Source organism: Pinus tabuliformis, chromosome 1_2 (assembly GCF_031772625.1).
Source record: "Pinus tabuliformis cultivar Carrire ecotype Pingquan chromosome 1_2, CPIR1, whole genome shotgun sequence".
In the NCBI taxonomy this organism is placed as follows: Eukaryota; Viridiplantae; Streptophyta; class Pinopsida; order Pinales; family Pinaceae; genus Pinus; species Pinus tabuliformis.
Window position 1 is genome coordinate 108,497,997 of NC_142298.1, and position 16,864 is coordinate 108,514,860.

Genomic DNA, 16,864 nt, shown 5'->3' on the forward strand with positions numbered 1-16,864 from the left:
ATCACTAGTAGTCCAGCAACTCATTTGATGTGCATTAATTGCAGCTGTACCACCCTTCTGGAGATGCAGTTGCAAGGCACAAGAGTGGTTTTGTGCCTGGTACATTGCTCTGACCTCATGAACAAAAGAAGACCACTCGTGTTGCTGCTCTTTTTGAGTTTCAATTTCAATATTGACTGCCTCGTTAATGGTTACACCATTTTGCTGAAGTGGATTATCAACTTCTTGAAGATGGGTTTCGTTGATCCCAGTAAGTGGCCATTCACCATTTAAGTGGCTATGCACTCCTGGTAGGTGTGGTTTAGATTGTAATTAATAAAATATTCATTTGTAATAAGAACTTCAATGTAAATCAGTAACTATTATCTTAAAAATACCCTATATATATTGTTATTAAAAGAACTTGGCTTTAAAACACGACATCAATGTTGATCTGAAAGTTGGGTGAATTATTTTTTTTATCATTCACTATTGTGTTGGCACGTTGGTGTAGGGAGACCACACCTACCACCAACGTGCCAACACAATAGTGATGTGAGTAAGTGAGCACAATTTTTGCAGGGCTAAGGGCCTACCCCCTCCACTTTTGATTTAATTTGGTGACTCCATGTGCCATTCCCAAAACTCTCTACATTGCATTCCTACCCACGCGTCACTCCACTGTGTTCCCAATGTATAGATATGTCACACGCTAACTGTTGAGTTTCAAATTTCTTCCTACTTCAATGTTTTTTCTCAGTTGCACCTCTGATTCTTGACCTCTTTCAACCATCAACTAGTGTATAGAACCTCCAATGCCACCACATCAAATCACATCTTCCAACTACAGATTTTAATCCCGGTGGGTGAAAGGTAATGCCATACAAAAAGGGCCACATCCAAAAAGGGTAAATTTAAGCAGTTGGAGGGATAAAATCACAAGTGAATTAGCAATTAACCATGGGAGGAATACAAAGGAAGAGGCGAGGCCAAATCATCAAGCCACAGGGAACCCAGATAATGGAGCCTGAGTCCACCTTAGGAAATAATAGGATTCGCGAATGGATATATTTTGCTGTGTCAATTATGACACCTTATGTTTTCATGTTTTATAAATATTTTGTTTGAAGAAATAATCGAAATATATTAGGTAATCATAAGGACACATTTCACATTCCCAAATAGTTGGGAAGTTCTAACAACTGTAGCATTTAGGATATTTTTGTAACTATTCTTTTGGACTCTCTCCCTATAAATAGGGATGAAAAACTCTTCAGAAGGATTAAATTTTCCTGTTCAAGAGCCTGTAATTGTAATTGTTGGATTCAATTTTTGTAATTGTAGTTGTTGGATTCACTCTCAAGTCACAGATTTACTTATGTTATGTCATAGAACATGGTACCTGTGAGAATGCAAGATATACCTATGTTATGATATAGTAGATAGTACCTGTGAGATATTGAGTTCAAATCCATAAAATGTGCTCCATAATTTATGCACTTCATTTGTTTTCACTTTCATGATTCTACTCGAATTTAGTGCATAGGATTTTATGTATGTCCAACCTTCTACATGGGGTTTCTTCCTTATATTCCTTCTTTCCACTTCCAACCCCCTCTAATAATGGAGATTATTATTATTATTATTGGAATAATAATAATCAAAATTATTGATTATTACAAGAATAATAATATATAAACAAATAACCCGATAAAGAAACAATAATATATTAACCTTACATTATAAAAACAATAGCTTTGTGCCTTATATTACATTTTACATTATGTATATTACATTTTACAATTTACATTACATTTTACATGCATTTAACATTTTTTACCTTACATTTTACATTACATTACCCGGAATTTTACATTTTACTTTATGCTAGATTTTAGAGTTTACGTTTTACATTTTACATTTATATACTTTTTAATTTGAGTATTAAGTAAAACATATCAAAACAGTTGACATACTGACATTATGCTTACACATCTCACCTATACTAGACTGTAGAATGACCCTCCGCACAATTATCAAATATTCGATATCAATGTTATTATTAAGTGAGATTATAACTTTTAATATAAAACCATTACTATTTCTTATCAATTACTTAATGATAATAGTTAATTTTTATTTGTGAAATTTATTTTTTTCCATTAATATTTATTATTACAGTCTATGGATCTCAATAGCAACATATATTTTCATTGAAATATATAATAATAAATATTGAAATAATATAAATAATAATATTGCAGTCCTGCCGATTCTCCTATCTGTTCCATTGGAAACTCGCGGTTACTGTAATAAGAAATGTAATGGCGTGTGCAGGCATATCTCATCCTTATTAAATGAATACAAATAGTTCAAGAAAAATCGAGGGTAGTCAGGGGAAGCTGAATTATCTGGGCGGGAGGATGCGCGCTGCTAGGGTTTGCAGACGGCGCAATAGACGGGGCTGACAGAGGCTTATCGCGGTCGAGAGGGCGAGGGAGACCGAAGAGAACGCAGAGGGGAATAGAATCCCGCAATACCCGCATCTCAGGCAACGAGATTTCAGCAGTAAAGTCAGAGGAAACAATTCGAGGCGAGCGCTGAGGGGGAAATGGAAAACCCAAAGGGGAGGGGAGAGATCCCCTCCTTCAAAAATGTGGTAGCAGGAGAGACCAGTGCAAGTGGAATGCAGCATAATCAGAAGGAAAGCTCTGCCCCAGTGATGGGTAATCTATGGCAGAAAAGAATGGGAGGAAAATGCTTACCTAGGGCACAAAAACAACCGAGATACGTCATCCCTTGCAACAAACTTGAGGAATACAACTGTTATATGAAGGACCATGCCCTGATATGTAAATTCATAGGTTACTGGCCATCAGAGAAAGAGTTGTACAGATGGATCGACCAAAGGTGGAGACCAAGAGGCCATATAGATCTGAAACTGGGAGCAAAAGGGTTTTTCACAGCTATCTTCACGAATCTGGAAGACAAGAACAGGATCTTCGAAGAAGGCCCATATTTCATGAACAATGCAGGCCTGTTCATGAAATACTGGGAAGAAAGATACAGCCCAGAGAAGGAAAAAATTCTCGACACCCCAATCTGGGTTAGATTATTTGGGCTGCCAGACGAATTCTAGGACCCTGAAATCTTAGAAGGAATCGGGAACTCAATCGGGAGTTTTGTTAAAATTGTGAAAAATACGAAACGAGGTAAATATACTTCATACGCAAGGATCTGTGTCTACATGAATTTGGCAGAACCCCTCCCAGAAAATATTGAGTTAGAATATCATGATGAAGTCTGGAAACAACCAATAGACTATGAACATATACCGTTTAGATGCCGTAGGTGTCATGAATATGGCCATCTATACCGGCAGTGCCCGCTGAATAAGGAGGAGGAATCAAAGAGAAACCAAGAGGAATACCAAAAAAATTCAGAAAAAGTGGAGGAGATGGACAGGGGTTTTCAACAGGTCACAAGGAGACGGAAGCAGAGCAAGGAGGGTCCAAAATTCCACTCACAAGAAAAACCCAGCCAAACAACAAGTCAGAACAAGTTCCAAGTGCTGCAGAATGAGAACGAGGACTATGAGGTGAATCTGGAGGACAACGAGGACCCCGGAAACTCACCAATGGAAATTGTAAGTGAGGATAAAGGAAAAGGTGCAAACCTAAGAAAAATCATTGAGACCCAGACCGAAGGAAAGACAGAAAATACAGAAGTTCAATCGCAGATGGAGGTGGAAAACCAACTAGAAATTGAGGTGGAAGAAGAGAGAATCATGAAACAGCTAATCCAGGAATGGAAACATCTAGATAACAGATTTATTCTTGAAAAACAGAAACAACTGTATAAGGAAGCATTTCAGAAGTATAAGGAAAAAAAAGGGGAGAACATGAATCAGCATGTCATGATAGGAAATGAACAGGGAAATGGACAAGCGGGAATGGACGGCTCTGGCAAAAATAGTAGGAAAAGAGGTCAAAAAATGATGAGTGAAACCATCCAGACTGTGGGAGAGACGTTGATAAACTCAGGTAAAGTGATACCTCTGTCAGAGGTATTCTTCCCTTCCTACCAAAAGTTTTAAATGATTGTTATCAGTTGGAATATTAGGGGCCTGAATAGTAAAGGTAAACAGAGATATCTGAAAGAAAAATTGAAAAAGGAGAAGCCTAGCATCATGATTATATAGGAGACAAAAATTACTGTTCAGCAGCTTGAAAGAATATTGGACAAAAATAAACTGCAATACGAAGTTATGGGGCAAGACGCTATCGGCTCTGCGGGAGGTATTGCAATTTTGTGGAATCCTAATGATATCATTTTAGAAAGTTGGACCAGCATGAGTAGAGTCCTTACTGGCCTGGGTAGGATAGTAGGTACGAAGGAACAGGTGGTCATCTCAGGGGTTTATGGACCCCCTTCCCCAGGGGAAAAGGAAAACTTTATAAATAGTCTGAAAGCCATCAGAAGAATATATCCAGAAGTTGCTTGGATCATAGGGGGTGATTTCAATCTAATCAGATCCTTAGAAGAGAAAAGAGGTGGGATAAGGAGGGTGGACCACTTTATGGATAAGATTAATGAAATGATAGAGGATTTAAGATTAGTAGACATCCAGACTATCAACGGGATACACACTTGGAACAACAGGAGGGGGGGCAAAAATCAAATTGCCTCAAGACTTGATCGCTTCCTAGTTTCAGAAGCTATCATGAATAAGGATGTTTTTGTTGAAGCAAAAATCATACCATCCCTGGGTTCTGATCATTGGCCGATTAGACTCGAGGTGGATATTAAAAGGAACCGTGGAAAAAGACCTTTCCGATTTGAAGCCTTCTGGTTAAGGGACCCAGAATTCATGAAGAAAGTTGAAGAATGGTGGATGCAAAGTACAGTGCAAGGCAACTTTCCAGTTGAAGCTGAAAGAGCTGAAAGGTAGGATTAAAAAATGGAATAAGGAAGAATTTGGCAACATTATGGAAGAAAAACAAAAGCTAGAGGGAGAAATGGAATCTCTTCAACAAAAAATGATAGTGGAAGGCAGAACTGAGGAAAGCATTAGAGAAGAAGGGGTAGTCCTTGGAAAGCTAGAAGAAAGACGAAAGCAGGAGGAAGTTCTCTGGCGGAAAAAGTCAAGAATAAAGTGGTTAAGGGAGGGGGAGAGGAATACTAAATTCTTCCATCAGGCTATGATCAAACACAGACAGAGCAACAGGATTCTATCCATCAAAGATAGGAATGGGAATCGAGTGGTTGAACAAGCTGAGATAGAACAAGTCCTAATAGACCACCATAAAGGAATCCTAACTGAACCTCAAGCGGATAGATCGAGAGCAATTCAGGAGATTTGCTCAGCTATTCCTTGTTTAGTGACAGAGGACCAAAATATGGCGTTAATGAGAGCAGTGACCTTAGAGGAGTTAGAGGAAACTGTGAAAGCAATGAAGAAAGGCACTGCTCCAGGCCCGGATGGCTTCACAGTCGATTTCTACCAGGAGGGATGGCACTTCCTGGGAAAAGAGATCCTTGACTTGATAGAAGAGTCCAGGATGAACCAAAAGGTATGGCCTGCCATTAACTCTACTTTTTATGCTTTAATTCCAAAGGGGGATAATTTAGAAGATGCTAATGGTTTTAGACCCATAGCCTTGTGTAATGTTATTTACAAGATCATAACATCCCTGATCGCCAAGAGATTAAAACCCCTTCTGGGCAAGTTAATATCTGTTGAACAAACAGGTTTTGTTGAAGGTAGACAGGTCCTTGATGGGCTGGTTGTAACTCAAGAAGTTATTCACTCTTTAAAAACAAAGAAGCAAAAGGGTATGATGATCAAGTTGGACTTGTCGAAGGCTTATGACCGGCTTAATTGGAATTATTTGGAAGAAGTGTTGGGAAGTTTTGGTTTTAATAGGAGATGGATTAGATGGATACATAGCTTGATTTCCTCTCCAAATTTTTCTATTTTGGTTAATGGTACTCCCTCAAAAACTTTTAATGCTTCTAGAGGGATTAGACAAGGAGATCCACTATCTCCGTTTCTTTTCATCCTAGCAGCCGGAGGTCTGGGTCGATTTATTAAAAAAGAAAGAGAAGCAAACAGAATCAAAGGTTTACAGCTCTGGGGAAATAATCTGCCTCTAACTCATCAACAATTCGTTGATGATATAATGCTATTCGGGGAACCAACGGTTAAAGAAGTAAGACAACTTAAAAAAATTCTAGACTTATTTGCTGAGGCTTCGGGTCTGGAAATTAACAGAGATAAATCCTGTATATTCATATTTAATACAGTGGAGCAGGTCAAAACTCATCTTATAAGATTATTGGGCTTCAAGAGGGGAGAACTGCCTACGAAATACTTGGGTAATTTATTGGACTTTACCTCCAAAAAGATGAGAAACTGGCAAGGAGTTCTGGATAAGTTGAGAAACAGAGTAGCAAATTGGGCCTTCAGAGTCTTAAATATAGCAGGAAGGATAGTTCTGGCAAAAGTTGTCCTTCAAGCTATCCCCATTTATCCCTTGTCGATAATGGCTGCCCCTTTAGGAGTATGTGCTAAGATCCGAGAGATCATTAGAACTTTTATATGGGGAGGGACTAACTAGAAGAAAACGTGGGCCTTAGTTTCTTAGATCCAGGTAACTAAGAGAAAAGAGGGAGGAGGTTTGGGGTTGAGGGATCCTGAAACTCTTAATAGAGTATTGGGAGCTAAGCTCTGGTGGCACTGGCTTAGGGGAGGTAATGATCTTTGGAAAGTCATATGGAAGACCAAATACAATATGCCTGACTCCACAGTTGAGATTTTACATCAGAGAGATACTCCTAAAGGGTTAGCAATATGGGACCTTGCGCGTCAAAACAGAGATCTAGTAGAAAAACATACCTTCTGGGAGATCCAAGGGGGAGAAGAAGCCAACTTCTGGGAAGATAGGTGGCAACAGAAAGAAAGAATGAATCGAATTCAGAGGCTTCATCAAATTCGGGATAGAATAGCAGGAGATAGAATATGTGTTAGAGACTACTGGAAAGCTAATGACCCAGATGGAAGCTGGAGAGTTTGGACTGACCCGACTGAGTGGGATAGAGAGCTCAGTCAAGATCATCAAGAAGCTTACAGGAAAGAGGTTGAATCTAGGAAAATTAGAGCCCGCACAGGTAAGGATATCCTTAGGTGGGGGAATTCTATGAAGGGCTCTTTTACCACCAAAGAAGCTTATTTCTTAACTGATACCCAAACCAGAGGTGAAGAGGATCTAGACTGGAAAATGATATGGGAAAGTAACTGGTGGCCAAAAGTCTCCATATTTATTTGGCTTGAAACTAAGAATAAGATTTTAACCTGGGATCAACTTCAAAAAAAAGGCTTCAATGGTCCTTCGAGGTGCTGTCTATGTAACACTGATACGGAGACCAGAAATCATCTTCTGCTTAAGTGTCCATTCGTAAAGAAGCTGTGGATAAACACCAAACGAGCATTTGGTAAATCCGAGATAGTTCCTAGCGAATTCACTGAAACAATCTTTCAATGGAATAAGGAGGTTTTCCAGTGTAGAGTGGTCAAAAGAGCATGGAGTCTCATCTTAGGGTTTGTAATGTGGATGATATGGAAGGAGAGGAATCGCAGGGTATTTCAAAATACAGAAAAAGAACCTGAAGTAATCTGAGAAAGAGCAGTCAAGTTAATGCGGGAAACAATCCTGGTTGAAAAGTGGGATGGAGAGGATTGGAAGGCCAACCCAGTTGAGGAGGGCATTCTGAACAATTTAAACCTAAAGTTTGAGATGGTTCACTTCAAGAAGAATTCTCAATTGGATATGCGGACTCAAAGCCCTGATAAATTTAGCTTCCCCAGTGGAAATTTTATCAAATTAAACTTCGACGGGGCCTCGAAGGGGAACCCGGGAGAAGCTGGCTTTGGGGGCATTTTCCGGGATAGTAACAAGCAGGTAAGATGGATTTTCGCAGACTGGGGTGGAGAAATGACTAATAACGAGGCAGAATTCTGGGCTCTCCACCAGGGATTGCGAATTGTTGTAAGAAACGGTTACACCAATTTAGAAATTGTTGAAGACTCTCAGATTGTGGTCGAGACTCTGAAAAAGATTAGTAATGGTCGGGATTGGGAGAAGGTCACAAATAGTTGGCGTACGGCAGGAATTATCCAGGAAATTGCAGATCTTCTGAAAAGAATTGAATACAAAATTATAAACCACGTTAGAAGGAAAGGAAACCAGGCGGCCGATTTCATGGCAAACTGGGGCTGTAAAGGTCGGGGCAGCACGGTGGATAATCAATGGAGAGCAGTCTGCGGGCACAGGGAGTGGAAGGACCTGGCAGAAATAATTAAATCAGACTATGATCAAGCTACAAGTGGGAACACGAGGATCAATGAGCTGGAGCAATGAGAGGACGTGGAGGTCCCGAGTAATGATCCCAAATCAGACGGGACAGACGAAAGATATGATCATAAGACACAGGCTAGTACAGTGGCGGCGGGCGTGGAGAACGACCCAGAAGGACATCCGAGGTGGAGCAATAAATGAGCGAGACATTAGAGGAGGTCGGAGCGGTCTGTCAGATCCTTTGACAGCGGGAATCAATCAGGGAATGATGGCCGGGGGAATCGTCATCTCGGAAAGCTATCGGCGGCAAACAAAAATTGAGCCAAGGAGGTACGATAGGGATAGGAAATCGATATATACCCAATTGGGGATGTGAGATCACTTACTAAGCTGTTTCCCAATTTGGAGAAGTGCGGACATTGCTGCTGAGAAACAACATCTAAAGGTAAAAGCTTCCGAGAACCTGAGATCTCTCTGCGCCAGTCCCACGGGCAGTATGGAAACAAGACAAAAAGCTAGGGAGACAGGGGAGCAGTATAATGCAGCTGATGAGAATAAGAGCAGGAAAGGAAAAGGAATTATGAATGATGACCAGCCAATCAAGGTCTAGGACATCGAGGATGAGTCGGAGGAAGAGCTTCCACAGGGCGAGGGGAATGTGTGGTCTTTCTCTCAGGACAGGGCAGCGAACGGCAAGTACCAACAGACGCAAGAGAATTACCCTGCTCCGGAGGAGGTTAAGTTTCGATGTTATGGCATGAGAAAACGAGAGAGGGGCCCCGACAGAGGCGTGGACTTGAACAGGAAAAGGGGCCGGAGACAGAATAGGAAGACGCAGGAAGAAGGAGAGAACTCCAGGCAAGACAAGAATCTGGCTAAAAAGGCAAGGAGGACGGTGAATCACAGGGTCCGGCGGGCAGAAAGGGCCTACCAGCGTAACTCCAACCCAGCAGTGAGAAGAATTATGCAGTATTTGGAGGAGGAGTCTCTTCAAGATCAATCTGAAGAGGACATGGAGGAGTGGGAGTTCCTGCTTCATGATCCAGGGCATACAAGGGGGAGAATGTCACTATTTAAACAATCTTTGCACATATATTGGGTTATGAAGGGGCTGCTGGCAAAGGCTCTAGAGCAAGTGGCTAAGGAGATGGTGGAGCTGGCGCAGGGAAACCCTGACATGTGTAAGGAATTAAGCTTCATCCGCATTGCGATGGAGAGGCAAGAAGAGAAGCTGGATGCAATTCATCAGCTGCTGAAGGGAGACCAGAAAGATGCAGCGAAAGGAGCAAGTCAGCAACCGGCAATGGACACTGTTTGACATGATATATCTTTAAAAGATCTAATAGTATTTTTGGTTATAGTTTTTTGCATGATGTAAATAGAGATATGTATTTTCTGCAGAATAGTAGTACTAGGAACTCTCAAGACTGCCTTGTTTATTTGGCTAAGATTATCATACTATGGGCCTTTTACTTTTGGGCGGCTATAAAAAACTATAGATGGATTAGTCACCCGGTTTCCCCATGTGAGCGGGTCTGCAAGTTTTTTGATATGATGTAATGTTTTATTTTCTATCCAGTAATAGAAAGAGTACCACCTCAGCTTACAAATATATATATATATATAAATAATAATATTGATTAAAAAATTATCATATTATTCTTGAGAATTAATTTTATTTATATTAAAATAATCAAATTCTTTTATGGATAAAATGATAAAACGATAAAACAACATTAATATTTGTATCCCCATCTCTCCCCCTCCATATATTTGTCTCCCTCTCTCTCCTTATTGTACCCTCTTCATATTACCTTTTATTATTTCATATAGTAGAGGAGACTTGTCCTTGTATATAAGGAGGGATTGAAAACTCCATAAGAAAAAATTGGGATTAGAAAGAAAAACAAGGCTAAGGCATATTCAAGGCTGAATTTGAAGACGGGTTAAAGAGGACTTGTGCAAAGAATAACATAAGGTAAAACCCTTTTACATGTTACTTTCTAAATCTGAAAGTTGGGTGAATTATTTTTTTATCATCACACTGTTTATATTAAAAAACAAAGAAAATTTGAAATGAAAAATAATAAAAAATATTAATTAAAAGCCTGCTATGTAATTTAGCAGATAATTATTGAAATTCGGGTTCATGCTTCCATTTGAATATATATACATCTTTTGGTAAATTGGTGTTAATATCATGGTATGTATTAAATAATGCATCCTCTTATGAATTAGCATACCATTTATTAAACTAAATCAAGAAAGATGGTTAAATAAGTTCCATAAAATGCCTTACGAACTTCCAAAAAATGTAAAAACTTTTTAAAAACATACTATATTAGTTTCTATGACTTCTTTTAGCAGAATATTAATCCTACGGTGTCTTCTTGCTAGATTTTACAGAAAAGCTAACTCATCACAATATTACATTCAAGTATGCAAACAATAACGGTTACAAATAAATCAGATTTTTATTATTTGTTTTTTAAACCTATTACAAATGGTGGAGAATAAAATAAGGGTTTAAAGTAATTTTTCTTGACCGTGTTTTTTTTATTTTTCTTATAAATTCTTTTGGAATAATTTATCATGTTTTTTTTTTTTGAATTTAGTTTTTTTTATATGATGTGATCTTAAATTCAATACATATGATTAGATTCTAGGCACCACAATTGAAGTAGTTTAGATTGTAACTAATAAAATATTCATTTGTAATAAGAACTTCATCGTAAATCACTAACTATTATCTTAAAAATAGCCTATATATATTGTTATTAAAAGAAAGGCCTTTCTATAACTGAATATTTCTAATAACTTATAATTTTAATTATTAAATAATACCTTTTTAACTAACTATTAACGTAAGCACCTATTAAAATTATTTTATTTATAATAATTTATACATATATTTTAAAGGTATGATCACAAAATATAATTTTGACTTTTTGACTTTGGTCCCTAAGTCAAAATTAGCCGTTGGAGGCTCTGCTCAGACTATTTAACATGCAAAGCTGGATCTATTTCTTCAACTTGTCCTGACGATGAACCACACTGGTTGGTTCGAAACGCATCAACAAAGGTCTTTCTACATGTGATTTACGCCGATGTTCTTATTACAATTATTATGGATCACAGAAGCCTCAATTCAATAAAATATCCATTTCTTCAACATTTAGGTTTGAAAAATAACATTTAATTAATGAGTTGTTTTAGCATTTTTACAAATAGCTATTTGACTTTTAATTCATATCGTTAGCACTTATTTATGAAACTTACTCTACAAAGATGAAATCATCCCAATATATATAGAAAAATCCCCATATTAATTGATACGTAATTTGTGTGAAAACATGGAAGTCACATTGTACAAAGTAATTGAAATTAGGGGAATGAATTTAAATTCATGGTAACAAATGACAACATAAAAATTTAATGTCAATGTTTTTAATTAAGTGATTTTTTGGTGGCCGTGTAAAAAAATGGAAAATGGAAATAAATAACTTAAACAAGGAGGTATTAAAACATTGAAAAAAATCCCATGAATGTTTCCACTAACTCTAATGAATTTAAATTCATTTTTCCAAATGCGACCACAAGAATTTAACGTCAATATCAATAAATAGGAGGAGACGTAAGTAAATATCTGAAACAAGTAGGTATCAAAACATTGGAATCAGTTCAAGAATGTTGCGACTAACTTTAAAAAAAAACAGAAATAAGTATCAAATGCATATTAAAATATAATTTGATATTTCTTCTATAACTATAAAAAAAACATGTAAATTTTCTTACTAATAAATAAAGTAAATATATTTTACAATGAATTTATTGTTATATATTGTAATATACAAATATCTAATATTATATCATAATATACCAATATAATATATATTCTACACTAAATTTCATATTATGAAACTTACTCTACAACCTTGAGGGCTAGACCTTTTATGGTGTGGTAAACCTCTCACACCTTCCAACTCTTAGCGGAAAGGGTTTCACCGTGGTCGGTTTCCATCAAGGTTGGTTATGGGTTTTCTTGGTTTCAACATTCTACTTTGTGAGGTGGTCTGCAATCCATTCTTTTGGATTGTCCCTCCTCCGAGAAAAGAAATAACAGTGGGGGAGCTAAGGCCCCGCGCCGCAAAAATGGTTTAGGGTGAGGCGATGACCATCCCCAACATCATCTAGCTAGGGGAAGAGTAGGTCAAGGCTTGGTGGGGAAGTCTCAGGAAGCTTCTAAACTATATTTCAGCACTAAGCCTTCACTTCTTCATCAATTTATATCCAGTTGGAAAATGGAGCTTAAGCAATAGGCTAAGAACTATGATATAAACTTGGACGAATGGAAGCGTATAGTCCAGATATCCGTCACTCTCATGGAAGTTACAGTCAGTGCAAATAGAATATTTTTCTCTGTTAGCTTATGAAGAACACAGTGGCGAAAGAAATAGGATCCAATTTTGTCAGGCCACCTAAACAAGGGTCCGAGTTGCAGGAAATTCATAAAGAATTTCAATTGATACAATTCCAACTTCATCTCCAAAATTTTCACATCAGCTCAATTGAGAAGCACGTCCCTTTTCCCCCTTAGACAAAGTTGTCAAGTTCTAGAGCCAAAGATCCGATGCCTATTGATTCGTCTGATGAGTAATAGTTTGATTAACAATGTCTTGTTTTTTGAAAATTTTGTTTAGCTCATATGATGGCTTTACAGTCTTTATGATTATGTTTTAGTTATATAGATATTAGGAGAAACAAAGATATTTATACCGATATGACACTACTAGACAATTTGAGAACATTTAAATTTTGGATGGCTTACAATGTCATTAGATGGCCAACATGCTTCATTTCCTAGTGAGCAGGTTGAGGCCATATAGCATTGTTGGATGTGTACGTAAACTTTGTATGCTTTTTGAAAAGGAATAGAAAATATATGCGACACTTACAAAAAAAAGATTGATTGGCGAAATTTTTGTCAAATATTTCATTTTTTAATAATTTTATATGTTCTTTAAAAATGCTTTTCCATGGAGGGCTTAAAAGAAGAGCACCATTCAAAATATTGTTAATATAAAATATACTAGATCAAAATTAAATAGTAAAATGTTGATGACATAAAAAAATAAATGATAACAAAATATTAATATATTATAAGATATTACAATATAAATTATTTTTATTTTATATTCGTTTTGGACACAATATTAGAATTAATAAAACTAAAAATATATTTTTAAACTTTATAATAAAATGAACATTAATCACCACTTAAGCATTTTTTTCTTTAGAAGAAGGAAATATATTTCCCTCTACTATCAAGGGCTAGAGTAACTTAAGAGTTCACAAGCTTGGAAGTGAATACAACAATATTAAAGGTCATGGAAGGATGACTTCACTCGAGTGAATTAACCCTTGCACATGAGTAAAATTAGTATGATTTGTATATAAATAAGCTCATTACGTGAGCATTTAATTTCCATTGTTTAGACTTTATATTTTTGCATTTCTTTTTTTATAAGTCTGAAGGAGATTTTCTAGTTTTACAGATTCGATATATTTCTGACTCCATGCCCAACAAGGCTACTAATTTGCAGCTTCTCACTATCATTCCAGTAAGGCACTGTCCCTAGTTGGAGCCAATGTTGTACCCTCCTAATTTTCCCTTTTGTTCCTCCATATAACAGAGAAGACTTTTTTTTTGTATGCAGGGAAGGATTTGTTCTTGTAAAGCAAGGCCGAGGCATATTCAAGGGTGAATTTGAAGAGGAGATCAAGAGGATTCGTGCAAAGAATAAAAGAGTTTTAAGCCATTTTCTAGGAAGAAAATGATCTCAAAGACTACATCACACTTACTCAGCCAGAAGGTGCTCTGGAATAGCTTTCCAATGGTAGGAAGACACTTGAAAATAGCCCCCTTGATCATGAGATAGAGCCAGCCAAAGTTGGTGACAACAAGTCAAAGCATTACAAATATTAAAGGTGTTTAGGTGAGCCTTTCGTGCATAGCCAAAGTTGGCTTAAGTGTCAAACCTAGCGACATTATTGGAAGAACCTCCACACGAAACTCTAAGAAGACGTGGCTGACATGTTACGAATGAAAAACAATTCTATTGGCCACAAGTGGGATTAACCCAGCTGGCTTGACCTAGCGGAGTTACCCAGATAGAATGTTAAGATTGAAATAAAGTTGAGGGATGGTATAAAGGAGTGGGTGAGGTCCACTTGACGGAGTTACGTTTATGACGTGATACGAGTGCACAAAGTTAAGAATTAGGAATAGAATACTGAGATAATGTCATCCTGGCAGTTGTTCCCTCGCGAGTATATCCCGGAGGACCCGCATATGGTTTGAAACCAAGTGTTGGTATGTAACTAGGCAGGTGGGTTCCACGTGATAGTAACACCTTAAAGGAAACATACAAGGCATACAGATGAAATATCAGGATGAAACTAAGAGGGCAAAGTCCACCTAGCATTAACACCCTGGTGGCATATCCAGAAGGGATAACAAATAAGAATTAGTAAAAATATAAAAGGAGGGGGCCCAACATCCACATTAAATGGAAACATCTAATAAACGAGCAAATAGTAGGCTTATCACCATTAGTTCTATGGCCGCTTGGTCTCAAAAATAATTTTATTGGGGTAAATAGTGTGATTGATAAACCAATAATAGCCCATGGAATGGTCATCATCAACTCTCAAGAATGGTTGATCAATGACTGAGATTGACTTCAGGGGAGTCCAGCCCTACTTCCAACCTTTTCCATTCACCCCACTGGTGTAGGGAGACCACACCTACCACTAACGTGCCAAACAATAGTGACGTGAGCAGGCGACAACAATTTTTGCAATGCTGAGGGCCTACCCCATCCACTTTTCATTTAATCTAGTGACTCCATGTGTCATTACCAAATCTCTCTACATTGCATTCCTACCCACGCGTCACTCCACTGTGTTCCCGACCTATAGATATGTGACACGCTAATTGTTGAGTTTCGAGTTTCTTGCTCCTTCAATGTTTTTTCTCGATTGTGCCTCTAACGCTTGACCTCGTTAAACCATCAACTAGTGTAGAGAACCTCCAATGCCACCACATCAACTCACATCTTCCAACTACAGATTTTAATCCCGATGGGTGAAAGGTAATGCCATACAAGAAGGGCCACATCCAAAAAGGGTAAAGTTAAGCAGTCAGAGGGAGAAAATCACAAGTGAATTAGCAAGTAACCATGGGAGGAATACAATGGAGGAGGCAAGGCCAAATCATCAAGCCACAAGGAACCTAGATAATGGAGCCTGAGATAATTTATTGCATAGGATTTTGTGTATGTCCAACCTTCTACATGGTGTTTCTTCCTTATATTCCTTCTTTCCACTTCCAACCCCCTCTAACAATGGAGATTATTATTATTATTATTATTGGAATAATAATAATCAAAATTATTGATTATTATAAGAATAATAGTATATAAACAAATAACCCGATAAAGATTAACCTTACATTATAAAAACAATAATTTCTTCTGATTAAATCAGTAGCTTTGTGCCTTACATTACATTTTACATTATGTATATTACATTTTAGAGTTTACATTACATTTTACATTTTACATGCATTTCACGTTTTGTACCTTACATTTTACATTACATTACCCGGAATTTTACATTTTACGTTTTACATTTTACATTTATATACTTTTTAATTTGAGTATTAAGTAAAACATATCAAAACTGTTGACATACTTACATTATGCTTACACATCTCACCTATACTAGATTGTAGAACGACCCTCTGCACAGTTATCAAATATTCCATATCAATGTTATTATTAAGTGAGATTATAACTTTTAATATAAAACCATTACTATTTCTTATCAATTACTTAATGATAATAGTTAATTTTTATTTGTGAAATTAATTTTTTTCCATTAATATTTTTTATTACATTGTTTGGATCTCAATAGCAACATATATTTTGATTGAAATATATAATAATAAATATTGAAATAATATAAATAATAGTATTGATTAAGAAATTATCATATTATTCTTGATAATTAATTTTATTTATATTAAAATAATCAAATTATTTTATGGATAAAATGATAAAACGATAAAACAACATTAATATTTGTATCCCCATCTCTCCCTCCTCCATATATTTGTCTCCCTCTCTCTCCTTATTGTACCCTCTTCATGTTACCTTTTATTATTTCATCTGGTAGAGGAGATTTGTCCACTACGATAAGGAAGGAAATTATCATATCTCAATTGTGCACTAATATCGGCAAGGAAAGTACCATTATGGTACCACGTACTTTATAAATGTGCGTGACTAAAGTACACCCTAAATGCTATATGACCATCACGCAAACTTTATCGTCTGTACTGAAAATAATTAGTCTAACCTTTCTTGGTCCACAAAATTCTTTCACCTTAAGGTTAATATAATTATAATTTCACACAACCCTAGTTGATTTATGCACGCCATTATGTAAAAAATGCTACAAGTTTG

The 16,864-nt window shown here is 36.9% G+C and overlaps 2 protein-coding genes across 2 annotated transcripts; both read left to right on the forward strand.

Moving 5' to 3' along the window:
- The first annotated feature begins 4,246 nt into the window (after window positions 1-4,246).
- On the forward strand, window positions 4,247-4,930 carry LOC149204731 (uncharacterized). The gene has a single exon (XM_089397194.1). It carries the CDS (start codon window positions 4,247-4,249, stop codon window positions 4,928-4,930), a length of 684 nt encoding a protein of 227 aa, XP_089253320.1.
- Window positions 4,931-6,773: 1,843 nt separating this feature from the next.
- On the forward strand, window positions 6,774-7,658 carry LOC149204732 (uncharacterized). Its single transcript, XM_089397195.1, has one exon. It carries the CDS (start codon window positions 6,774-6,776, stop codon window positions 7,656-7,658), a length of 885 nt encoding a protein of 294 aa, XP_089253321.1.
- The last annotated feature ends 9,206 nt before the right edge of the window (window positions 7,659-16,864 follow it).

Coding starts and splice junctions, on each gene's coding strand:
- LOC149204731 (XM_089397194.1), top strand. CDS start 4,247: ATGGGGCAAGACGCTATCGGCTCTGCGGGAGGTATTGCAATTTTGTGG.
- LOC149204732 (XM_089397195.1), top strand. CDS start 6,774: ATGCCTGACTCCACAGTTGAGATTTTACATCAGAGAGATACTCCTAAA.